Source organism: Callorhinchus milii, unplaced genomic scaffold (assembly GCF_018977255.1).
Source record: "Callorhinchus milii isolate IMCB2004 unplaced genomic scaffold, IMCB_Cmil_1.0 Scaffold3, whole genome shotgun sequence".
NCBI lineage: Eukaryota > Metazoa > Chordata > Chondrichthyes > Chimaeriformes > Callorhinchidae > Callorhinchus > Callorhinchus milii.
The window spans coordinates 42,579,843-42,607,531 of record NW_024704744.1 but is presented as its reverse complement, the minus strand read 5'-3'; the positions used below and the strand labels follow the sequence as shown (position 1 = coordinate 42,607,531).

The following is a 27,689-nucleotide window of genomic DNA, read 5'->3' as shown; positions in this document are numbered from 1 at the left end:
TTAGGGATATGAAATAATTTTGGACTATTTCACTTTTTAAGTGAAATTTAAGTGAAATATATTCCTATATATTTTTAAGCATTTAAAATGTAGTTTGAAAGCAATAACCAAAATAAATTTGTCATTTTCAATCCACGACTGTTTGTGGGACACTGCTGTGCGCAATTGGCTGCCGCGTTTCACCCACAAATATACAGTCAATTCACTTTGCAGCATATTCTGTGAAGCGCTTTGAGATGTCGAGAAGACATGAAAAGTGCTATATCAAATGCAAGCAGTATTATATTATTATAACAATAAGAAATACAAGAAATAAGCTGGTGCCAATTGTAGCACTCTCGCCTTTGATTCAAAAAATTGTAGGGTCAAGCCCCTGGTCAGCATTTAGGCTTACATTTCATGGTGACACACCAGTACAGTGATATGGGAGGGCTACATTGTCGGAGGTGCAATCCTTCAGAAGCAACATTATAAACTGAAGTCAGGTGGACGTTATAGATCCATGGCACTATCCAAAAAAAGATCAGAGTTTCTCTTGGTGGCAACAATCGCCCAAATAGAATGGAGTCCTAATGGATTCCTGTAGCTCAGTGGTTAGAGCACTCGCCTTGCAAGCGAGACACCTGGGTTTGATTCCAGGCAGAGGGCGAAACCTTGGGCAAGTTTCCTTACTCCACACGCCTAATAATAATCCCTCCAAAACAAAACAATAATAAATTGGTCATTTTCAATCCACGACTGTTTGTGGGACATTGCTGTGTGCAATTGGCTGCCGCGTTTCGCCCACAAATATACGGTCAATTCACTTTACAGCATATTCTGTGAAGCGCTTTGAGACATCTAGAAGACGTGAAAAGTGCTATATCAAATGCAAAAATTATTATTATATTATTATAAATAAAATTGGCCATTCACGGCTGTTTGTGAGACATTTCTGTGCACAAATTGGTTGCTATATTTGCCGACAAAACACACAGTCACTACACTTTTCCAGTAAATCCTGTGAAACACTTTGAGTTGTCGTCCTGAAAAGACATTATATTTAAATGTAAGGATTATCATATATTAGCATTATTTATTATTATTAACTGCAGCCCTCAGTTCTACTGTATATTCAAAACGTATTTTAGAATTCACATGGTCGATTATTTATTTGGTATATTACAGAGCCTGTGGGCTCAGAGTAAATTAAGTGTAAATGCAAAGATGTTGTTACTATTATGACAAAAATGTTTCAAAACCAGAAGCCTTGAACCTTTTATCAAGAATTTTTTATTCTTGTTTCCTTGGAGGCTTGCAGCTGCAGAAAGTGATGGTTGAATCTCTGCACATTGGTCGGGATGGGAGGATGAAATCTGCTTGACCAGGAGCCAGCTTTGGGAAGGTGAGATTAATGTAGTCCTGGAACGCTTCTCTAGTCTTTCGTAGCTCGCTCTCTAGATCCATTTCTAAGACAGTCATGGTTTCCACCTGCTCAAAGACTTCCTGGAGGTTGGCGTCTTTGTCGCACATAATACGTTTTAACTGGTCTATTTCAGACTTGTGCCTCACTTGCAGTTCCTTAATGGGCTCCTCAGCGAGTTTCTTTTCTTCACTACGTGCCACAGTGATTTCGGTCGCTATTTTCTCCATGAATTCCTTGTTTTGATTTTCCAGAGCTTCTGCTAATTCAAGTTGCATTTTCGTTTCATATTTTTGTTGCAACCTTCTGATATATAAAAAAGAAAGCAGCATGAAATAGTTGTGAAATAAAACAAAATACCACAGTCACTTCCATTGCACAGGAAACGCTGCGATGCACTTTGATATGTTTCACTGATGCGATAAGGAGCTATATCAAATGCAAGGATTCCCATTATTTATTGTTAACAACACAATTACCCATGACTTGGGTGGTAATTAGACATGTATGATCATACATGATTAGATTTTGTCATGAATACAGAGACTTGGTCTATATTTTGTTCCTTGTTTCAATCTCCTCTTGACCTAACAGTGCAGTATGGTGTTGGAAAACTGATCCACATGTACCGTTCAGTACACTGTCTATTTTTCAAACCTGTGTGAGCCCAGATACTATTCAACAGTCTCTTTAATAATAATAATGCTTGCATTTGATATAGCGCTTTATCATATCATTGAGACATCTCAAAGCGCTTCACAAGATATATTGTAAAGTGGAGTGACTGTGTATTTTGCGTATAGTAGTGTCCCACAAACAGTCATCAATTGAATAGCCAGATTATGATTATTATTTTTTTTTTTTGGAGGTATTAGAATCCCCAGAAAGTGATCCAACAATCGACTAACAACCGGGATCTTACTTACTGCTAGGTAAACAGAGGTGTGTGAAGTAGAAACTTGCCTAAGGTTTCGCCCTGCCTGGGAATCGAGTTTACATACTATTTCTGGCAGAGAGACAATACAATACAAATTTGTCATTAATATAGTACCGTTCCCATCAGAAGGATGTTCCAAGGCACTTAACCACATGGCTTGTGACCCTAGCTAGGAGTAGGAGCTGAGGCGGGAGGAGAGGAAAGGTGACAGAAAGCATGGTCAAGGAGGTAGGTTTTGAGATGGACCTTGAAAGACAGAGGGAAGGATCAAGTCAGAGGGACTCTGTGATGGAGTTCCAGAGAGCGGGCAGAAAGGCCACCTGTCAATGCTGGGGCAGTTAGGGCAGGGGACATGAAACAGACTGGTGCTCACTGTGTGAAAGGAGTGGCTGATTTGGTAGGGTAGTGGAATATGAGAGGAATTACTTCATCTCTTTGTCAAGATGACGGGTGGCAATGTTCATCTCTTCTAGTCTTGCTTGATCCACAGCCCTCTCCTTTTCCCTAGCACATTTCCTTAGTGTTCGGTCGATCTCATGACTCAGGCGTTCGTTTGCTGCTTCACGCTCCCTCTTCAACTCCTCCAATAGATGTTGTTTCATTTTGGTCTCAATCTTCTTTAATTCAACCTAAAAAGGCAAATTAATACAACAATAACTTGTACATATAGAGTACCTTTCATAGCTGAGTTGCATCGCAAAGTACTTCAGAATGATGATAGAAATTACCATGTAGGGAAGAAAAGAGGGGAGTGTGAGGCTGTTGATTAAAAACATGGAAAGAGACAGTTTTAAGAAGTTTTTGAAGGCAGTGAGAGAAGGTACAAGGTGAACAAACTTTGAAAGAGAGTTCCAAAGAGTTCCAGAGATACACTTTCATTACATCGAGGCTTGATTACGCAAACTCCTTGCTTTTTGGCCTCACCAACTCCTCCATGGTCTTGCTCCCCACTGCCTCTGCGATCTCCTAACCCCTACCATCCTGCCCACTCCTGCCCACTCCACTCAGCGGGCTTCGGCCTGCTTCACGTCCCCCGCCTCGTTCGCCCCACTATTGTCAGGCGAACCTTCTGCCACTCTGCCCTCACCCTCTGGAACACCATCCCACAGTTCCTCCGCCTCGTCCCCTTCCTTGCCTCCTTCAAGATCCATCTCAAGACCCTCCTCTTCGACCACGTTTTTGATCTCCCTGCTTTCCCCCCTGCTCTCCACCCTCTCCGACCCCAACCCCCAGCTTGGGTCCGAAACTCTGACTGTCCAGCGCTTTGGGACGTCCTCCTGACGTGAAAGGCGCTATACAAATGTAATTTTGTTGTTTTACAGTGACTAAAGATCCACCACACACGGTGGGAGATGGAAAAAATCAGATGAGCTGAGGGTTCAGGTAGCAGAGTAAGTTTTGAGGATCCTGCAAAGATATGGTGGGCAAGATTATGTAGGCATTTAAAGGTTAAAATAACATTTCTCAAACATTAATGGAGAATAATATTAAATAAGCTATAATAATAAAGTTAAATAATATTTCTTTAAAATATTTATTCTGCAATGTAAATTACATCAACATGTAACATCTCATAAAAAATCTCATCTAACCCTCCTAGGATTTTTTAATTTTACATCCACCTTACAATCTGACTAAGATCAGAAATCATGAAGACAACTGAGCTGGCTCTAAGGTGAAGGGCTTGGCAATCGAATGTTGGAATCCAATCAACTTTCTAAGGGGTTTTGGTAGTCAGGTTGCTGAGCCAAGTGGGCCTATAGTATTCTAGCATATAGTTACAATACAATTTACATTTATACAATGCCTTTAATGTCAGGAGGACATCCCAAAATGCCTGCCAATTCCGGCTGGCCACTGGAGGTGAGGATAGTAACTCGGGGGCTGGGGGAGGAGAGGAAAGATAATTGAAAGCATGGTCAGGGGTACATTTTGAAATGTACCTGGAAAGTGGAGGAGAGGGAGCATAGTGATGGATTTCCACATGGGTCACACATCCAGCTGATCCCCCCAAAAATGAGAACAACTCCACGTGCTATCAGTCTATCATGTAGCATGATAGTACATCAGTGCATTATGCCACCAGGTCACCTTATAATAGCAATTTAATGTGCGTTCCTTTATAAAGTGAGCAAATTGGCAGGAATAATCCAGCCCTGAGTAGGAATGAATTAATATTGAGTGGAAATTACTTATCATTAGGTCTTGTACCATTTTATGGTTCTGGAATCCAAAAAAGTTGCTAATTATTAAAATAAAAAGCTACTAACCTTCAATTCGTTTGAATGTTGCTCAGTTATTTCTTTGAGGTGATTTTCTGCTTCTTGGTTAGCCTGAAGAATAGCCTGCTTCACTGCTTCCTCTTTCTCTATCAAGGCCTGGAGAATTAATTCACAGAGAGAATAATAATTGATTCAGTCGTTTTCTGAAGATAAATCTCTTTAATGGCCTGCATTGGAATTCTCTGGGAACACTAGACTAATGTTCACATTGAGACTCTTACTGATTATTGGACAGAGCTCTGTGCATAAAACAGCATTAAATTATGTAAAACTTTACAGCACCAAAATAAGCCTGATTACTCCACTCTCCCATACCCCTCTATTCCTTTCTCCCTCAACTCACGTATGCATTAAGTTTCCTTTTAAATGTTGCAGCCTTAGCCAGGAGTTCCACATACTCACCATCTTCTACATGAAGAAGTTCCTTTTAAACTCCCTTTTAGATCTGCTCCTTGCTATTTTATATTTATGGTTCATTATTTTGGACTTACCAATAAATGGATACAGCCTATTATCAAATCCTTTCATACGTCCCCTCTCAATCATCTCATTGCCAGAGATAAAATCTCAAAAGTGTCTAATCTGTTTTGATAACTATATCACTATACTTGTAGAGTCCTGTAGCTCAGTGGTTAGAGCACTCCACTCGTAAGTGAGAGACCTGGTTTCAATTCCCAGCAGGGTAAAACATTAGGCAAGTTTCCTTACTCCATATGCCTCTGTTTACCTAGCAGTAAGTAGGAACCGGGTTAGTCGATTGTCGGATTGCTTTTCTGGGGGTAAAAATTCCTTCAAAAAAAAATTGATCACTCAATCAACGACTGCTTGTGGGACACTGCTATGCACAAATGGCTGCCACGTTTCGCCCACAAAATTTACAGTCAATTGACTTTGAGATATCTAGAAGATGTGATAAGGCGCTATATCAAATGCAAGGATTATATTGAAAAAGTTTTATTGGTAATTATCATGATTGGGTGAGTCTTGAAGGTCCTCTTCAAGAATTCTACCTCTTCAGGATTCCTGGCTAATAACCTCTCAGGTAAAAAAAAACTTTCAGTTCACAGCTGTTTGTGGGACATTATAGGGTACCTATTGGCAGCTGTGTGCACCTATAAATACACAATCACTGCATTTCATTGCAAAATCTTCTGAAGTGCTTTGAGACTTCTCATTGACGTGATAAAGCGCTATATCAAATACAAGGATTATATTATTCTACTCTTCATCTCGGCTGAAGGATATGTTTCAGCAATATGGCTTATCTAACATTTTTAGTTTTTCCTTGTATTCAGTATTTTTGCTCAGCATGTTACATCTGTCTGCCTTTATTTAATTGCTTTATCTTGTAAATAGGGCTACTTTGGTGAAATTGGTAATAGCCTGTGTTAGATTGTAATATTCCTATATTAACATTTTCAAAATACCATCCACTGAAAGAGACTAGGCACATATGAATTGTGCCTACACCTTAAGACAAGGAGAGTTCTGAAAGACCTCTTGAATTGCAATATATTGCACTCAGAAATCATTCTTCAAATCTTCAGATCAACAACAACAACAATTTGGATTTATATAGCGTCCTCCACGCCGGACGGTCACATAGTTTATAAGATTATAAATAGAAATATTCTGCCTTCCTGAATTTAAAATCCCATGGATCACAGAGCAGTAAAAATAAGTTATCAATGCTCATATTAGCTACATTATTGGAGAAATTATTTCCACAGGTTGGTGAGTCAGTAATAATAATAATAATATAATAATCCTTGCATTTGATACACGCCTTATCAGGTCATCGAGACGTCTCAAAGCTTTTAATAATAATCTTTCCATTTTATATAGCACTTTATGACCTTTTTGAGATGTCTCAAAGTGCTTCACAGAATATACTGTAAAGTGAGTTGACTGCATATTTTGTGGGCGAAATGCTGCAGCCAATTGAGCACAGCATTTTCTCATAGACAGTTGTGGATTGAGTGACCAGTATTATTATTCCAGTATTATTTTTAAAAAATGTTTTAAAGTAAACTTGCCTAAGGTTTCCCCCTGCCCAGGAATCAAATCCGGGTCCTCTAGCTTGTGAGGCGAGTGCTCTAACCAATGCACTACAGAATCCATATTTAATAAATGAGCACACACAGGGTAGTTAGTTAAGATATGGACTAGCCTGTTGGGAGTGGTTTGGCAGAATCCATAGTAGCCTTCAAGAGAGAAGTAGAATAGCTTTTTTCTGTGCTGTAAATTTCTATGGTTCCACAGTTCTACATGCTGATAATAACAACAACAACAACATGATTACATTAATATAGCGCCTTTCACGTCGGGGGGACGTCCCAAGGCGCTGGACAGTGTACAGCATTTCATACCCGAGCTGGGGTCAGTGGGGAGAAGGGAGGGGAGGGGAAAGGGGGTAAACAATGGCATGGTTGAAGAGGAGGGTTTTGAGCCGGGACTTGAAGGAGGCTAAGGAGGGGGCGAGGCAGAGTGATTGGGGGATGGAGTTCCAGAGGTTGTGGGCAGAGTGGCTGAAGGCTCTCCCGCCAATGGTGGGGTGGGTGGGTTGGGGGATGTGGAGCAGGCCGGAGCCGGCTGAGCGGAGGGAGTGGGCGGTAGGAGATTAGGAGGTCACAGAGGTAGGGTGGGGCGAGACCATGGAACTCTTTGTAGGTGAGGACCAGGATCTTGAACTGGATCCTCTGAAGGATAGGGAGCCAATGGAGTCGGATGAGAGTGGGGGAGATGGGGTCACGGAGTTTGGTGAGGGAGAGGACACGGGCTGCAGATTATCTGCAGCCTGTGGAGGGAGGAGTTGGGAAGGCCGACAAGCAGGGCGTTTTCATAGTCGAGCCTGGAGGTGATGAAGGCATGAACAAGAGTTTCAGTGGCCTAAGGGGTGAGGTAGAGTTGGGCGATGTTACGGAGGTGAGGGAAGGCAGAGTGGGTCATGGCTTGGATGTGGGGAAGAAAAGACAGTTGAGGGTCGAAAAAGACACCCAGGTTCCTGACTGGCGGTGAGTTGTAATGAGCAACCATGGAGGTTGATGCTGCCAGAGCCTGAGGTGCTGAGACACTGGTGCGAGCCAATCGGGAGGGCCTCAGTCTTGTTCACATTCAACTGTAGGAAGTGTACCCTCATCCAGGACTTGATACCTGACAGACAGTCTGTCAGGACAGCAGTGGTCCTGGAGTTGAGGGTGGAGGCAGAAAGATAGAGTTGGGTGTCATCCGCGTACATATGGAAGTTGACCCCATGTCTACGGTTGATGTCACCAAGGAGGAGCATGTAGATATTAAAGAGGAGAGGGCCAAGGACAGAGCCCTGGGGGAAACCGTTAGAGGCAACAATGTGGAGATGGTGAGAGAGATAGGAATCGAACCAGGCAAGGGCAGGTCCGCAAAGATTAAGTAAAGAGGAGGCGGTGTATGAGATGGAGTGGTCGACAGTGTCGAAGGTGGCAGAGAGGTTGAGGAGGACAAGGAGACAGAGGGAGCCCTGATCACAGATGTTCAGAATGTCATTAGTGACTTTGACCAGGGCTGTTTCCATGCTGTGGGCAGTGCGGAAGCCGGATTGGAGGGGTTCAAAGAGGGAATGGCGACAGAGAAAAGAACTGAGCTGGGAAACGACAACTTGTTCCAGGACCTTGGAGAGGAATGGGAGGTAACTGGAGAGTAGGAATGGGTCCAGGGAAGATTTTTTTCAGGATAGGGGTGATGACGGCTGTTTTTAGGGGGCTGGGAACTGAACCGGTTGACAAGGAGAGGTTGATGACGTCGGACAGGAGAAGGGCCAGAAGGTGGAGCTGGGAGATGAGGAGAGAGGTGGGGATGGAATATAATTATGTAACTATGCATTCAAGATAGTTACTGTACATAAGTAGTTACTGGGGAAAAAATAGATCACACGTTTAAAAAAGAAACTAGTTTGTTTCATTATTTTGCATTTGTAAATTCTGCTTTCTAAAGAAAAAAATAACTTTCATACCCAAACGAAAATGGCTTCTTTAATTTCATCCACACTCCGAGTCTTGTTTTCTTCAGCTTCTTGCAAATATTTTTCGTGAAACTTTTCTCCCATTTCTTCCGTTAAAGAAAATGGCATTTTAATTTAGTTCATGAGCCTTTCTTTTCTACAGTAGTGTCATTGTTTTTCTCTATTTCTGTACCCCCACCACCCCCCAATCTATTCAACTGTAGTTTGTATTGTTTGATAATATTCTTGCGCCTTTCAAATGTAAATGTGCCATAAAGCTAATTAAAATAATTGTGAAATCCTTGTCTTATTTTGTAGTTATTATTCTTGTCTCAGGTACCTCTAATAGGTGGATTAATAGGCTGTTCAATTTATAGTTATCAGTTTATTAGATCAAGACAGATCTTTTAATCCCATTTCTCACCTTTTCTTAATACCCCTTATTGCCCTTAATTTCACTGTGTGTTTGCATATGTTTGTGCACCAAATCATTCACTATACAGATTGTCAATTCCCTTCATAATTTTAAACATCTCAATTAGATCACTCTTAACCTCCATTGTTTAAGGAATTTAACCTTAAACCTACCATCATAGATGAGACTTCAGATTTTGAGAAAATATGAGTTAAGAGGAGGAGTGAGATGAGTCTTGGTTTCAACACAGTGAGGAAGAACATATTGAAAATGAATTTGGAACTTAGGAGAAAAGTCTGGAGACCATAGCAAAATGAATAAAACATAGACAGTATCAGTAAACATGAGGACAGAGGGTAGAGATGAGAGGGTGTGGGGTTCCCCAAGGGCTCCATCCTTGGCTCTCTTCCTTTCCTCATCTATATGCTCCCTCTGGGCGATGTCATCCTCAGCCACGGGGTAAACTTCCACACGTATGCAGATGACACACAAATGTACTGTGCCTCCTCCACTATCGACTCCAGTTCCATCGATGTTCTATCAGCTTGTCTGGCAGACACCAGGGCCTGGATGAGTGTAAACTTCCTGCAGCTGAATACGGACAAGACGGAAGTCATATTCTTTGGCTCTTGTCAACGTCTTGACTCTTGCGGATCTGAACTCCTCAACCTCCCTGGGCTCTCCCTCAGACTCACTGAACCAGTGTGCAATCTAAGCATTCGGTTCGACCCCCAGCTGTTCTTCCTTCCCCACATCTGATCCCTGCCCAGGACCACTTTCCTCCACCTCCGCCACATTACTGCCTCCGACCGTATCTTACCCCAAATGCAACCGAACCCTTGTGCATGCATTTGTCACCTCCCTCCTGGATTATTCCAACGCACTGCTCGCCGGTTTCCCTGGCTCCACTATTTAAAAGATCCAACTCATTCAGAACTCTGCCGCTCGCATGTTGACCTGGACCAAACTCTGTACCCACATCTGATCAGTTCTGGCCAAGTTCCACTGGCTCCCCATCACCGAAATGCTTTCATAGCGATGTCACTATTTGATCCTTTGATGTCAGCTCTTCCTATCATTGTGAAGTTGGTTTAGATGTTGTGTGACAGGTTAGTGGCAATAATAGTCCTGCTCACTATAAAAACGCCGAAACTTGAGATTTTCAAATGTAAAAACAACATCTGTACTTAAGAGTGACACATGTTCAGTTGTCAGCATTTTCACTTGAATATCAGTTTGGCACGGTAATTTAAACAGTACAAATGTCATCAATGTATCTGACCATGTTGATTCAACATAAAATCTCTCCAGCAGGGTCCAAGCAGATAGGTCCCCAGTTTAATGTCTTGTCTAAAGATGTCAACTCCAACAATGTAACACTCCATCAACACTGCATTGTAATGTCAGCCTATGACTATGAGCTCAAAGTCCCTACATGGGGCTTAAACCCACATTCTTTTGACCCAAAGCACGAGTCCCTAACCAAGTGAGCCAGGAAGATATCGAACTCCTGGACAGTGACTTCAAACTGCTTGAAAATACAAAAATGTATTTGAGAATCCTTTCATAAACACAAAAGGTGAAAGAGATTAGTACTGTACACATATCTTAAAATAATGCATTCTATTTAAAATACAATGATGATGATTATTATTATTATCCCCTGAGAGGGGAATAAAAAAGGGGTATAAGAGAGGGGAAAAGAAATCTCCAAACTAGTTAGACCCAAATGACCTGTTTCCCTGCCCTATCATTCTATCTATCTATGTATGTAGTTTCTATGTATGTAACAGGTATCCAATCTGGTTTTATTCTATTCTGAACACAAGGACAGTAACTCACTCACTATTTTGAATCACTAATTGAATGGAAGCAGTGGTTTGGGGGAACATACACACAGTTCTTACCGATGATACACTGGTGCACTTGTTGCTTGACTGCAGCGTGTGTTGGCTCCGAGAACCACCTGGGCAGCCCCAAGATCCCTCCCGTGGAGGGTGGGAGCAGAGTGGGTCTGGAGTTCAGGTTGTAACACCAAGTATCCATCCTGGGTCAGGGTGTCGAAAGGCAAAGCTCCTCTTTCGTTGCAGATGGTAACCGATGGAGCGAACCAAAGCAAAGCAAAGAGTGTCAGCCTCCGGGAGGGTTTGTAATGTGAGGTATTAAAGCTTGGTCAGGTTACCAAGGTGACGGTGCAGGTAAAGGCCACTGTGTGTCACAGGCTCTGGTGCTTTGATGGTCAGAGGGTTATCAGGCAGTGGGGGAGACCGCACTCACTCTACACCCTGAGAAGCTCTCCCCTGAGCCAGTCAGCCTGACCCACACCCACCACTCACTGCCTCATCATGTTCACGGCTCAACACTGATCATTCACCTTCACCCTCACCTTCACTACAGGCAGCCAACACTCTCAGCAACGTATCTTCACCACTCTCACACACACTCTCACGCTCACTCTCTCACACACACACACTCTCACTCACACGCTCACACACACTCTCACTCACTCACACTCACTCTCTCACTCACACGCTCACACACTCACTCTCACACACACACCCACACTCACTCTCTCACTCACACACTCTCAATCACACTCTCTCACACTCACTCACTCTCACACATTCTCACTCACACTCTCACACTCACTCTCACACACGCTCACACTCACTCTCTCACTCACACACACTCACTGACTCACACACACTCACTCACTCTCACACTCACACTCACACTCACTCTCACACTCACACTCACTCACGCTCACACTCACTCTCTCACTCACACACACACACTCACTGACTCACACACACTCACTCACTCTCACACTCACTCTCACACACTCACACTCACTCACTCTCACACTCACACTCACTCTCACACACTCTCACATTCACTCTCACACACTCTCACTCACACTCACTCTCTCTCTCACACTCACTCACTCTCACAATCACTCTCATTCACACTCTCACACTCACTCATTCTCACACACACTCTCACACACTCACTCACTCACACTCTCAATCAAACTCACACTCTCACTCACACACTCACTCACTCTCACACACTCACTCACTCTCAGTCTCACTCACACACACTTACTCACACAATCGCTCTCACTCTCTCACACACTCTCACTCAAACTCATAAACACACACTCTCACTCACACTCACTCACTCATACACTCTCACTCACACTCTCACTCACACTCTCATGCACACTCTCACACTCACTCACTCACTCACTCTCACTTACTCTTTCACACTCTCACACTCACTAACACTCTCTCAAACACTCACTCTCAAACACTCACACGCTCACTCACGCTCACTCACACACATATAAACTCACACTTTCGCTCACACTCACTCACTCTCACACTCACATACTCACTCTCGCTCACTCTCACACTCACATACTCACTCTCGCTCACTCTCACACTCACTCTCACACACACATTCACTCACACACAAATTTGTCTACATTCAAAATGCCGATACAGAAAACTTTATTTTATTAGCCATCAGCTGCCTGAAATAAATGGTTATTGAAATATTCTGCTGCCCCGTGTTAAAATAAATCACATTTATGGTTCACTCTGATCTGAACAAAGATTCAAGCTATTCAAGTGATAAGAATGCAGTGTACATGTGCTATAGATCAGTTATGGTGATTATGGTCAGACGAGGAATAAAATATCCAGACTGGATGCACATTGAATAGACTATTTTCAAAAATGTTCTAAATATTTGTATTCACCTCTTCCACCTGCCTTCTCGCCTGATACCATACTCCAGTGCAGTGCAGGAGAGGGCCATATTGTAGAATTAGCTTCCTTCAGATGAGGTGTTAAACTGAGATTTTGTCTGCTCATTCAAGTAGATTTTGAAGATCTTGTGCACGATTTGGGGCAAAAATAAGAGAAGCAGTTTCTCCCGGTTTCCTGACCAACAGATACAATTGTTCATTCACTTTATTATTATTATTATTATTTATGGCCGATTGTTGGACAGTGGAATATGTAGAGAAACTCCCTTTTTGTTGTGAATAATGTCATTGTCTGTGTGCAATTGGGCTGTCGCGTGTACTTACAAAAACAGCCACTCTTCAGAGTAAATGCTGTGAAGCACTTTGAGACATCCTCCTAATGTGGAAGGTACTATTCCAAATGCAAGGATTATATTTTTACTTCTGGGATGATTAATATCCACCTAAATAAGGTGACCAGACCTCAGTTAAACTTCTCATCAAAAGGATGGCAACAACAACAACTTGGATTTATATAGCGCCGTCCACGCTGGATGGCGTCTCAGAGCGCTTTACAGTAATGGATCCCGGGACCGAGCCAGGGGGAGGGGAGGGAAGGTGACCAAAGGCGTGGTCGAAAAGAAAGGTCTTCAGCCGAAGGGAGTGAGGAAGGCAGTTCCAGAGCCTCGGGGCATAGTGGCTGAAGGCACGGCCGCCGAGGGTGGAGCGGAGGACTCGGGGGACGAGGAGGAGGCCAGACCCGGAGGAATGAAGTCAAAGGGTACTGTTTTGAAGAGAGAGGAGGTCAGAGAGGTAGGAGGGGGTGCAGAGGAGTGCAGGGACTTGAATACAAGGGTGAGGCATCTCTAACAATGCAATGCCAACCTCGACTATGAACTCAAAGTTCCAATGTGGACTTGAACCCACAACCTTCTGACTCAGAGGTGTGAATGCAATGAATGACCCATGTTTTATGGGGGAAGTAAGTTATTGGACAAAACACAAGGAGAAACTTTTCAAACAGTGTCGTGCAATTCTTCAGGCTATTTCAGTCTGACAGGTCCCATCTCAGCAAGGCTGGTTCTTCCTCTGTGCACTGTGCTCCCCACCATTGTGAAGGCTAATTCCAGCATCAGCTCTACTAGTAACTTAAGATATATATTTGTAAAATATAAGATATGAGAATAAAGGTGCTATAGCACCTGATCTCAAAGTGCTTCCATTTTTTCTGCGAAGTATAGTAAACTGTACTCGAATGAAAAAGCAGCAGCCAAATTGTGCACACCAATGTCCCACAAAGAGCCACTCGCCTCGCAAGCGAGAGACCTGGATTCTATTCCCAGCAGGGCAAAATGTTGCGCAAGTTTCCTTACTCCACACGCCACTGTTTACCCAGCAGAAAGTAGGAACCCGGATGTTAGTCGATTGGTGGATCGCTTTTCCAGGGATAACAATAAAAAAAAATTTGGTCACTCAACCCACAACTGTGGATATGTGCAATTGGCTGCCGTGTTTCACCCACAAATATACAGTCAATTGACTTCACTGTATATTCTGTGAAGCGCTTTGAGGCAACAACTAAATTAAATTTAGAGCGCCTTTCATGTCGGGAGGACGTCCCAAAGCGCTGAACAGTCAGGTGTCGGGGCCCGAGCATGGAGGAGGGGTGGTGTAGGGGTGAGAGAAGGCAGAGAGGTGGGAGGGAGACCAAAGGCACAGTCGAAGAGATGGGTTTTGAGACCGGCCTTGAAGGAGGCAAGGGAGGAAGTGAGGCGAAGGGACCGTGGGATGGAGTTCCAGAGCGTGGGGGCAGAGAGGCTGAAAGCCCGGCCACTGATGGTAGAGTGGGTCGGGCGGGAGACATGGAGCAGGCCGGAGCCCGCTGAACGGAGAGATCGGGTAGGTTGGTAGGGAGTCAGCAGGTCAGAGGTAGGAGGGGGCAAGGCCATGGATGGCCTTAAAGGTGAGGATGAGGATCTTGAACTCGATCCTCTGGGGGACGGGGAGCCAGTGGAGTCGGGAGAGGGTGGGAGTGATGGGATCACGGAGCCTGGTGCTTGAGAGTACACGAGCTGCAGAATTTTGGATCATGTGCAGCTTGTGAAGGGAAGAGTTGGGAAGGCCGGTGAGGAGGGAGTTCCTTGATGTGACGAATGCGTGGGTGAGGGTTTTGGCAGCCTGAGGGGTGAGGCAGTGGCGGAGTCTGGCAATGTTGCGGAGACGTCTAGAAGACATGAATATCAAATGTAAGGATTATTATTATTAAGTAGCCAATATTTAACTAGGGAATTGTTGACCAGGACACCTGGAGAACTCCCTTCTCTTTTCAACCATGGGATCTTTAACATCCACCTGAACAGGCAGATGTTTCATGTTTCAGTTTAATGCTTCATGTGAAAGATTTCACCACTGCTAATGAAGTGTTCCCCCAGCCTGGTCAACGAGCTCAAAGTCAATAGGGCTGAAAAGTGTGAAAGTTAGAATATGGAGGGCACTACAGACCATAGTCATTGATGGCCATATGTGAATATTTTTAAAACCACAATTTAAAAATGCACGCTAAATTAGCAGTTAGTGACTGTTGTACGTAAAATAATTTAACTTAAAAAAAATGTAGTCACTCAATCCACGACTGTTTGTGGGACACTGCTGTGCGCAATTGGCTGCCGTGTTTTGCCCACAAAATATACAGTCAATTCACTTTACAGTATATCCTGTGAAACACTTTGAGACGTCTCGAAGACGTGATAAGGTGCTATATCAGATGCACAGATTATTATTATTAATTTAGCTATTGTGACATGTCAGATGATGCCATAAATGTTCTTTCTGCAGCCCACACCTCACATGTAGACAATTTCACATTTCATCATCATACACTGCTGAATTACATTGGTTAATGTTGGGGAATGAATTACTAAGGTATAACTCCACTTCCTACCTACTTTACAATTAGGAGACAGCAGGTAGTACAATTGTGTGACAAAGGAGCTTTTTCCATTCTAACAACTGGAAAAGTATTGGTATTGTATATTGTGCTTTTGGTATATACAAAAATATTCTGATTTGCATTAATCTTTGTACATAAGCACTTGCAACAGCAAACATTCTTAAGAAATACAAGAACTCAGGCAAAGCTTGAAATAAATTATAAACTTTATTTTACATGGTTCTGAATATAGCCAAATGTACAGTCACTAAAAAGGCATGTGTCTAATTAATTCCTACTTATTGTAGTACACTGATCAGAGGAGTAGGGATTTAGAAATAAATATTAAATAAGAAAAGATACTGGAAATCCAAAGACAAATCACATATTGCAAGAGACAAATTTGTTGATATTTCTAATAGGAGCTTTTGTTACGTTTGAAGAAATGCAACCCATTTTCTCTTGTAGATACTGATTTGACTCGCTATGTGTCTTTAAGTGTGTTTATTTTATTTCAGATTTCCAGTTTTTTATTTTAAAGGAAAATGTTGCTGAGAAAACAATAGGAATTGGGGTAGGTTTGAGTTCCAGGGGTACCTACCAGTCCACTGTTTGGGAACAACAACCAGCTCACTGGTCAGTGATTGTGGAGTGGCTGAGATTACAATCAGCATGGTCTCAGAACATCTCTTGTGAGAAACACACAAAACATGAAAAAATAAGTATAATGAAAAGGAGATGTTATCCCTAGCATCTTTACACCAACACCACCATATAAAGATGTACATTTTGCATACTTCATGTAGAGAGCTCAGCATTTGCAAGGTACAATAAAGCCAAACAATCAATCCCAATACTGTATATAATAAGAGTTATTGCTGCCCCAGACGATTGGTGTGTATGTGTTAGTGCCACATATTTTATATAGTGGTCCATTGTGAGAGCCAAGAAACCTTAAACTTAATGAGAAAAAAGGAAAGGCATGATTTAAGTACTCTGAGATCCTGTGGGTGAAAGGTGCATTAGAAATGTCATTTGTTGTTGTTGTTGTTGATTACTGTCCATCCATTGTTAACTTGGGCAGATAAGAATTCAATGGTTTGAGTCAAGTACTCAAAGAGTTAATACTAAGTCAGAAACAGATTACATTTTATTGCTCATTATGGGTTTACCAAAAAGTCAATTAATTCTACATCATCATTCTAGAATCCAAACATCCTCAACTTACCCTACAAGTACACTGTACCAATAAAAAGCTTGTTGGAAACAACCATCAAGCTTCCTAGCTGGAAGTCTTTACTTCTCTTGAAGTCAATCCCACTTTGATGTCTTTCGTCTCATGGATCTTGTTCCTTCGCTATCTATTGCTTCATATAACTCCCTTTTATTTTCAGAGGTGGCATTCAGATAGGCAATGTAGCCAACACACACAGTTATGCTCAAGAGTCCAAGGGCCATTACTGTTTTATTCTGTTAAGAAACACAAACATGAAATTGTTACAACAAATTCTGAAGTTAAATCTCCTTCATGTATCTGAATGAAACATTATGATATTGTGTGTCATCTTCTATGAATGACTCATTTCAACATACCAAACCGATGATATTTTTGTGTTACTTTTTTGTTGCAAACATGATGAATCTTTGTGCTCATTAAAATAAAAGGATGTTAGTGGTGGTAAATGCAATTTTTGTCCATGCATATACCCAGTGTCAGCATCAAAATCTCCCATGTCAGTTTTAGCATTGATTGGGTGTAAGAGTAAAGCTCCCCCTACGCTACCCCATCAATTTATTTGAACCCCAACTTCCTCTCGCTCTACAACATGTTTATACTTGCAATACCATTATCAACCTCATCTACTCTAATAATTTATTGGAATCTAGGGGCTCACCAGAACCAGAATGGTAATGCCTAAAGTCTTATCAGCTTACAAGCTTGTAAGAAGAAATATTTATGCCAAATGTCTAGGCTAGATTTAAAGCCAGGACCCATCATGATCTGACATTGAAACACTGAATCATATCGTCCTCTATATATGCATAGCACTGATCCCTTTTAATAAGTAAATATTCTGTGCTCCTTTTTCTTTTAGATTTCCTTCATTAAGAAGCAGCACCAATGGACCATGCAAGTTAAGATGGGGGGAAGAGAAATATCGCATGAAAGGATGCAAAATCATAAGGGCATAAATGAAACATGAATCAGAAGCCATTTATCTCCTCATGCCCAATCTCCACAGCCATACAAAATCTGCTCTATCATGGACTTCACCCCACACTCTTACATTTGATACAGTACCTTTGATGTAGATCGGGTGTTTCAAAGCGCTTCAAAGAATAATACATTTTTTGAAGGAATTACTACCCCCGGAAAAGCGATCCACCAATCGACTAACAACCGGGTTCCTACTTACTGCTAGGTAAACAAAGGTTTGTGGAGTAACGAAACTTGCCCAACATTTTAACACTGCAAAGTGGAATGACTGTGTATCTGTAGATGATTATGGCAATTGCGCACAGCAATGTCCCACAAACAGCCATGAAATGAGTGACCAATTTTATTTGGGGGATTGTCAGGATACCAGGAGAAACTCTCACTTTTAAAAAGTGCCATGAGATCTTTAATATCCACCTGAACAGGCCAATGAGACCACGGTTAATATCTAATTCGAAGGATGGGAATATAGAGTAAAGATATTCCTCAATTCCAAAGATAATCAAGTAAAAAAAATCCACAATATTCACTATCCTGTATCTTCACTAATGAACCCTAGCCCCTTCTCTCCATCTATCCAATACTGTTCTCACACAGATGCTGTTTACGAGCCTCATTCTACACACCCACTACTCTGTGGGAAAGGGATTTTCTCGTGGTCAATGAAACATTTTTTTTAAGGTAATCTGATTTCTGTTTGCTCTAATGTCATGAGATTTGGGAAAGATTGAATTGTCAATATCCATAATATCATTCCTGGTCAAATCTAAATAATCTAAGAAGTCTGTCACATAGCAAACATAAGATCTAAAAAGCAAAACTTGGATATCCATTCAAATAAAATTACAGTTCTGCAGTGTGTTTATTTTCCTTCTCCTTCAGCTCAGTGCTATGCCATGGTTGGTGATCCATGGCGAAAATCTGCTTGACATATTGCCACCTGTTGGTGGGATTCTGGTGTTGACCGCTATAGTGAGGAATAGGACTGGGAGATACAATGGAAGCAACTACCTCTACCTAAAGCTTGAACATGCAAACTGGTAGACATTGCTTTAGATCAGCTAGGTGTTATACAAAGGGAAACCCATCGTCATACTTAAGGTAATCTAAACCAGTCAAGAGTTTCACATATGCATAGAAATGTAATACTTATCATTCTTACTTTTGAAATACTACAGCACCTTTCATGTCAGGAGGACATCTCAGAGCACTTCACAGGATATTCTGTGAAGTGGAGTGACCGAATTTCGTGCTGCAGACAATTTCCCTGAGCCTAGAATGGAGTGTACATTCCCTCCCCAGTTGCAACATGACGATCAGGACGCATCTGAGGAAAGAATATTAGGTGAAGGTTGGCAATAGCCAAGGCTTGTGAACCCTAGAGTATGCGCTGGGGTAATTCTGGAGTTTAACTAACTAAACCTATGAACGCTATCTGGTAAGCCTCACTGCTTGTGCAGTTCAGACCACATTCCATTTTGGGTTGGAGTTTAACAGGAGATATGTAGGAAGAATCCCAGCCCCAGTGACTGGCTGTCTCATCTTGCTGACAAGTCAGACTATGGTCTATCATCAACAATACCTTGGAGCCAGATTGCTTAAAACACTCTTGTTCAAATTTAAAAATCTCTCACCGGCTTAATGAAGAGCTCTGGATTAACAGCTCGGAAAAGATTGGTGGTACGGATTCCCCTCAGTCCTGGGGTCTTGTAGTCTGAGCTCTTAGACGGCTTAGCCTGGGTATCAGCAGAATCCGATGAGGATGCCATAGCTGATAATCAGCACTTTGTGAACCTGTACGTAACAGGGTAAACATAGTTTATCAAAAAAAAAATTTTTTATATAACTTCTGGACACATTTAAAGCAGCTTACGAATGCGTTACTTTGAATTTTATCAACTTGTATGAATGATGGATATTAGCAAAAGTACTGCTGAAATAATATGACAGTTAACATCAACCTAAACAGTCATATAGGATCTCTGGTTTAACATGTTACATGAAGATTGGCACCTCCAAGGCCCCAGTATTTCAGTGCTTCTGGATTGAGAATCCAGAGGTCATGGGTTTGAATCACACATGACAGTTATGCAATTTGAATTAAAAATTTTCTTTGGTAATTTGGGTTAGCATGAGAAAAATAGGCATGAAGTTAAAAAAAATTGTTTATTCATGTCTTCAGCGAAAGGCAGTGATTCCCAGGGCAATCATTCAGGAGCTGAACAGCATTGGACGCATAATTCTTTGAGAGAGATGTAAACCCACCTTAAGGCCCATCTCTTCAATCACACTTTTGGCCACTTCCCCCCTTCCCAATACCCCTCCATCCTCCAGTTCGGGCTCCCAGTCAGCTGTGAGAACTGCCTCCTAACATGAAACTATGTAAATGTAAATAGTTGTAAGAAAGCTACCCAAACTGGTACTTGTTAACGAGGGAGACATTTACACTATTATGCTGAGTAATTTAGATCTGCTTTCTCTCTCCAAATCAGTAAACAACAACAACAAAATTACATTTATACAGCGCCTTTCACGTCAGGAGGACGTACCAAGGCGCTGGACTGACAGAATTTTGGAGCCGAGCTGGGGGTCGGGGTTGTGGAGGGTGGAAGGCAGGGGGGGAAGCAGGGAGATCAACAGCACGATCAAAGAGGAGGGTCTTGAGATGGGTCTTGAAGGAGGCAGGGAAGTGGGCGAGGCGGAGGGACTGCGAGATGGAGTGTGGGGGCAGAGTGGCAGAAGGCCGGCCTGCCATTAGTGAGGCGAGCGAGGCAGGGGACGTGAAGCAGGCCACAGCCCACTGAGCGGAGGGAGCAGGCAAGATGGTAGGGGGTTAGGAGGTCCCAGAGGTAGTAAGGAGCAAGACCATGGAGGACTTGAAGGTGAGGACCAGCATCTTGAAATGTATGCTCTGTGTGATGGGAAGCCAGTGGTGTCGGGTGAGGATGGGGGTAATAGGGTCACGGAGCCTGGTGCAGAAGAGGATATGGGCTGCAGAGTTCTGGATGATCTGCAGCCTATGGAGGGAGGAGTTGGGGAGGCCGACAAGCAATGAGTTTGCATAGTCAAGCCTTGATTTAATGAATGCGTGTATGAGGGTTTCGGTGGCCTGTGGTGTGAGACAGTGGCATAGCCGGGTGATGTTGCGGAGGTGGGGGAAGGCAAAGCGGGTCATGGCACGGATGTGGGGTAGGAAGGAAAGTTGAGGGTCAAACAAGACGCCAAGGTTCCAGACTGGCTCAGTGAGGTGGCGTGTGCAATCATGGATGGTGATGCTGTCAGCACTTGTGGGTGTAAACAGGGTATACTTACACCGAAAGTAATCCATGATTTAGTAACACTAAATTTAATAATACTAAAGAATTTAAATGGTTTTAAATAATTTTCTTAGACTGAAAAGAATACTCTGACCATCAATTCTACAGACTAATTGGCTGTTCATGGGACTTTTCCTTTACTTGGCTGCCACTTGCCAAAACAAAGTCACTAAACCTGACACCAGTTTGTGTTGGTTCAATAAAATGTAAGCATTAAATCTCTGTAATCCCAGTTTCAATTCAGAGCTCCAAGACCCTACTGTGTTCAGGGCCGTACATAACTGCAAGTTGTTGTTGTTCAGGTGTCTTGACCACAGTCGTGCCTTGTAGCTCAGTGGTTAAAGGACTCGCCTCACAAGCGAGAGACTCGAGTTCGATTCCCAGCAGAGTGAGTGAAATATTGGGCAAGTTTCCTTCCTCCACACGCCTGTTTACCAGACAGTAAGTAGGTACACGGTTGTTAGTCGATTGGGGGGGTAATAATTCCTTCAAAAAATAATTGGGTCTCTTCAATCCACGACTGTTTGTGGGGACACTGCTGCGCGCAGTCGGCTGCCGCGTTTCACCCACAAATAGCCTATCCTGTGAGGCGCTTTGAGATGTCTCGAAAACGTGATGAGGCGCTGCGCCCAATGCAATGATGATTATTAGTATCATTATTATTGGCTTTGGCCGCGTGACCGTACAGGTAGCATCAGAGAAGCTTTCGCGGTGGTGCACTTGCAGACCCCCCCGCCCCTCCCCTCCCCAGGGGGCAGGTGACATTGTGACCAGGGTGTTTTTTTTTGCCAGAAAAACATTTTTGTAGCCAAAATGACCACAAACACGAGCCCCATCATGACAACGTGTGGCCTCCCTCCGCTGGGGGGCAGCAGAGGCGGTGCGGCCTGATTCAGGGTCAGTGATTTCGAAACCGTGTGAGAAAAGATCCTCAGTGAGGAGGGGAGTGGGGAGTGGGGGATTGGGAGGGAGGGAGGGAGGGAGGAAACCCCCTTTTTTTTTCAAAAATGAATAATATTCAAAATGAGGCACCCGTCCAAAGCCGTTTTTTTTTTTCACGCTCGAGAAGCCGCCCAACCTGGTCACCCCGACCCTCAGAGCAGAGAGCCGCCGCCGCCACCGCCACCAGCCCGACCCGCCATCACCATCACTCCTCACAGCCTCAGCCCGAGCCGAACCGAACCCGCCCCGCACACGACCGACCAGCCCGCACTCGGGCGCCACCGCTCAGCTCAGCGGCACCAGCCTGCCATCACACCCACCCACTCAGCGTAGCTCAACACAGCGCCCCCCTCTGCCCGGAGGAGCGAAGTGTCTCTTTTCAAAGACGGAGCACAAAAGGGACCAACTTCTTGTCACGGCTGAAAGAGCGCAGTGCTTTCAGGGTTGACATTCGCAATGATAATCTTTGCCTCCGGTGATATAGCGCTTTGTCAGGTCATCGGGGATGTTTTCAAACGCTTCAGAGGATAGACCGTAACATGGATTCATTGTGGGTTTCGTGTGCAAACGTCAAGTGGAACTGGAAGATGACACTCGTACGTTTGTTTTAAGTTAGTCCCGAATGGTGAAGGAACCATGTAACAACAACAACAACAACAACTTGCATTTATATAGCGCCTTTCTTGCCGGGGTCGGGTCCCGGAGACACAGGACCATTTATACAGCAGCATGAGGGTCAGGCAGCATCACATAACTAGTTCAAGAAAGCAGGTCCGAAATATAAATATTGTTAAAATATGTGTTTTGGTATTGGTTCTTCTCCAATGGAAATGCTTGTCAGAAGCCATCAGGATTCTGCAAAGTCCATTTTGAGTAATGCTGAGTTACGAGCAAAACCGCTTACTCCTCATATTCTATTTTTAATATCCACATGCTCCCCCTCGGTGACCTCATCCGCAGACATGGGGTCAACTTCCATATGTATACAGATGACACCCAACTATATCTTTCTGCCTTCACCCTCAACTCCAGGACCACTGCTGTCCTGACAGACTGTCTGTCAGACATCAAATCCTGGATGAGGGCAACTTTCCTACAGTTGAATGTGAACAAGACTGAGGCCCTCCTGAGTGGCTCACGCCAGCACCTCAGCACCTCAGACTCTGGCAGCATCAACCTCCATGGTTGCTCACTACAACTCACCGCCAGTCAGGAACCAAGGTGTCTTGTTTGACCCTCAACTGTCTTTTATTCCCCACATCCAAGCCATGACCCGCTCTGCCTTCCCTCACCTCCGTACCATCTCCCGACTCCGCCACTACCTCACCCCTCAGGCCGCTGAAACTCTTGTTCATGCCTTCATCACCTCCAGGCTCGACTATGCAAACTCCCTGCTTGTCGGCCTTCCCAACTCCTCCCTCCACAGGCTGCAGATAATCCAGAACTCTGCAGCCCGTGTCCTCTCCCGCACCAAACTCCGTGACCCCATCTCCCCCACTCTCGCCTGACTCCACTGGCTCCCTATCCCTCAGAGGATCCAGTTCAAGATCCTGGTTCTCACCTACAAAGCCCTCCATGGCCTCGCCCCATCCTACCTCTGCGACCTCCTAACCCCCTACCAACCTGCCCGCTCCCTCCACTCCGGCCTGCTCCATGTCCCTCGACCCATCCGCCCCACCATTGGCAGGAGAGCCTTCAGCCTCTCTGCCCCCAACCTCAGGAATTCCATCCCCAATCACTCTGCCTCGCCCCTTCATGTCCCACCTCAAAACCCTCCTCTTTGACCATGCCATCGGTCACCCTCCCTTTTCCCCCACTGACCCCAGCTCAGGTCTGAAATGCTGTACACTGTCCAACACCTTAGGACGTCCTCCCGACATGAAAGGCACTATACACATGTAATCTTCTTCTTCTTGTATCACTGCATTCATTTAATTTGGTTTTAGTTATCGTGAAACATTTCATTCCCAACACCTTCAGACTAAATCTGAGAAGGAGGCTTAGATAAAATAAAATAAGCACAAAGGGCAGTACATTGTTTCTGTTCACATAACAAAACTGCTCACTGGGAAGCAATCACAAATAGCATATTTACTGTATAAATAAAATGCCATTGTTGCCTCTGGAGGCTGTTACCATCATATCATTGGGTGGATCTTTACCCTTCCAATGCAGCTGTGAGATAAACAATCCCTTTTGCTCCCTATGAGTTTCTCTGCCGAGATGAGCAGCCTGAATCTTTGTATTGTCACCTGTACACTCTTTCCGTAAAGAAGGTCTCATTTATACAATTGTGAGTTCACACTTGCACAGTTGTTTTGATGTTGCTGCCAGAGCTTTGAACTCCACCTTGTGAGGTTCACCGAGTAGGATCCCAGCACCAGCGGCCTCAGCACACTCCATATCTGGATCCATGGGAAATGAATGTGAAACAACCTAGAAGATAAACACAATAATTTGGGTGCTTTCTTTCCCCTCTGATTTTCTCCCTTTTCTCCTAAAAGCACTGACTCATGGTTTTGTAAGATAAATTGTGATATAATAATAATAATTTGGTCACTTAATCCACAACTATTTGTGGGACAATACTGTGCCAGGTTTCGCCGACAAAATAAACAGTCAATCCATTTTATAGTATATCCTGTGAAGCACTTTGCAATGCCTCAACAACATGATAAGGCACTATGTCAAATGCAAGAGTTATTATTATAATCAGTAGATAGTGATACAAAGTATTGCTACTAACTGTGAATATCTCTATTTAGGGTTCAGGGAAGCTGATGGATGTGAGTAGCACAGTGACTTTTCCAGCGCTCTAAGATGCTATCCTGAGTGAAAGGCACTATAATAAATGCAAGTTTATAATCCCTCCAAAACCCAAAACAATAATAAATTGGTCATTTTCAATCTACGACTGTTTGTGGGACATTGCTGTGCACAATTGGCTGCCGCGTTCGCCCACAAATATACAGTCAATTCACTTTACAGTGTGTTCTGTGAAGCGCTTTGGGACGTCCTCCTGACGTGAAAAGCGCTATATCAAATGCAAGGATTATTATTATTATTATTAAGTTATTGTTGTTTTCAAAACTAGCAAACGGTGAGAAGATTTTTAACCCAGAATCCATGTTTAAACATAGATACTGAGCCAAGAGGAATGGGAATAAGTGGTGCTGGCTTGAGATACAACAACAACAACTGGATTTATATAGTGCTCCTCATGCAGGGTAGCGTCCCAGATACACTTGTTGTGTACCTGCTGATGGTGACCCCCGGACGACCACAACTCCCCCAGTACTTGCGGTGCACGGGCTGGGCTGGTGCTCGGGTGCAGTGAGCAGGGATTGGGGAGTGAAGTCAACCAGGCCATCAACCCCTCCTCCCCCTTGTATTTTTTAATGACCTGGATTTGCAGACTTGATGCAAGACAGTTAAAACTGCAGATGACATCAAGGATTGGAGGAACAAAGGCAGTAGCAATGGACTTAGAGACCTTGACGGGGTATGTACATGGGCTGAAACCTGGAACATTAAGTTAAAAAACGATAAATGCAAGTTACTGTAGCAGGACCCATGCTGCTTACCTAATTCGGGAGAGTATTAGGCATAGGCTGGCAAGAACAAAGAGTGTGTGTTGCAGCGATACTGGAGTCTAGCCAGCCAAAAGCGGAGAGCTTGCCATTGAGTGTACTGTCTGAGAAACTGCTTGTCCCGGTAGGAGTACCTACCCGTTAGGGCCTTGGCTTGCAGGGAGCTGAGTGTTTTTTGATGTTCTCGAAGTCCAAGTCCTAAGGTCTTGTACCAGGCAAAGACAGTTTGATACTGTGACGGGAGGTGTGTAGGGTGGGTAATCTGGAAGAATGTAATCAAAAAGTCTGAAGTGCCTTTTTCATCAAAACCTCTCTTATAATCCTCTTCATATGATAAGGGACTTGTAATGTTTAGCTGTAACTAACACCTACAGCTTTTGTTACATCAGTAGTTGAAGTGTTGCATTTTGAAAGAGGAAATTAACTTGTTTCACAATCTTGCAGCTATTTGCAGCATTTAAACACAATGTCACACAAAAGGAGGGTTGTGATTTAGAATCTGAAATATGCAATTCAAATGATAAAGGCTCCTATCAAATACCTTTCGAATAGTGAAACCATTTCACAAAGCATTAGTTCCGTTTTTGCTTCCCTGATTTGTCAATTAGAAAGTATTTGCGTGAGAAAATTATACACAAAACCAAACACATAATGTTTCTCAACTTTAGATGTCTATTCCCATAACAAAGATGTTCACTTGGAAGCAGTCACAAATAGCATGTTTATAGCGTAAAGAAAGTGCCATTGTTGCCTCTGGAGATTGTTATCATCTATCCTGAGTGGATCTTCATCCCTCTACTGAGGCTGGAAGATAAATGGTCCCTCTTGATAGTTAGAAGTGCCAGAGTGTAGGGCAGCCTTGGTGGTCTAGTGGACTAAGCCACAGCTAATGCAGCAGGAACTTGTTGGTTTGAATTCCAATCTGTGCTGAGTTTGCCAGTCTCAACTGAGGCTGCATGAGGAGGCTAAATTGTACCCAGTCTCGTGGTTAAGGAGGATAAAACAATAATGCTTTTGATATAGCACCTTATTATGTCTTCGAGACATCACAAAACGCTTTACAGAATATACTATAAAGTGAATTGACTGTATATTTTGTGGGCGAAACACATCAGCCAATTGCAGACAGCAGTGTCCCACAAACAGTCGTGGATTGAATGACGAATTTATTCTTAATATTTTTTGAAGGAATTATTACCCCGGAAAAGCAATCCACCAATCAACTAACAAGCGAGTTCCTACTTACTACTTGGTAAACAGACACGTGTGGAGTAAGGAAACCGGCTCAACATTTCACCCTGTTGGGAATTGAACCCACATGTTCCTTGTCACTACGTTCTACTGGTAGCGTTTGCACGGATGTTTGCACGAATGATGGGAGAATGCAGAGTAGATGGCAACCTTAAAACTACCCCAGCATGAGTAGTTAAAGGAGGAACATGAGAGAGAAAACACAATTGCACAAATTCCAGCTAATTTAGATTCATGACATGGGTTTGCTTCTGTTTTTTTTTACTTATAACAGTGGAGCACAGATTTTGAAGTTTACACAGCAAGGCATAAGGTTGCACTGTATTTGGATCTGGATGATTAAGGAAACCAAATTTGGTAACATTAAAACTGAGAATTCCAAGTATATGCCAGGAACGGGAGAGCAACACCTCTGCTTACTGTGTGTGAGTCATACATTCTGCAAGCATTGCCTGTATCAAACCGTCACACATTGCTTCTCCTGCCTGTGGAATGCTCTCCCCCAGACAGGGCTGTTGCCTAGAATTGTGTCCTTTGTAAACAAACGTTTAAATGCATGGTTAGCCATCAGCAGCTTACTTTGCTGAAATATACATTAGATTAGGGGAAAACCAGGTGTCCACTTCTCCAAGTGCTTTCTGTTCAGAAAATTATTAGACTCAGTTCTGTGAAACAACTG

General features: G+C 43.3%; 1 protein-coding gene across 2 annotated transcripts; it reads right to left on the bottom strand.

The window, feature by feature from the left end:
* Positions 1-15,901: 15,901 nt before the first annotated feature.
* On the bottom strand, positions 15,902-22,399 carry smim8 (small integral membrane protein 8). 2 transcript variants are annotated; one of them, XM_007905064.2, is made up of 3 exons: positions 22,260-22,399; positions 19,545-19,704; positions 15,902-17,162 (listed from the first exon to the last, which is right to left on the bottom strand). In XM_007905064.2, the coding sequence occupies exons 2-3, from the start codon at positions 19,677-19,679 to the stop codon at positions 17,004-17,006; spliced, it is 294 nt and encodes a 97-aa protein (XP_007903255.1). In that variant the 5' UTR covers positions 19,680-19,704; positions 22,260-22,399; the 3' UTR covers positions 15,902-17,003. The 2 variants fall into 2 exon arrangements, with proteins under 2 accessions (XP_007903255.1, XP_007903254.1); XM_007905063.2 differs by having other exon boundaries at positions 22,306-22,399.
* Positions 22,400-27,689: the final 5,290 nt, after the last annotated feature.

Coding starts and splice junctions, on each gene's coding strand:
- smim8 (XM_007905064.2), bottom strand. CDS start 19,679: ATGGCATCCTCATCGGATTCTGCTGATACCCAGGCTAAGCCGTCTAAG. Junction 17,163..19,544: donor CAGAGCTCTTCATTAAGCCG/GTGAGAGATTTT, acceptor GTTTCTTAACAG/AATAAAACAGTAATGGCCCT.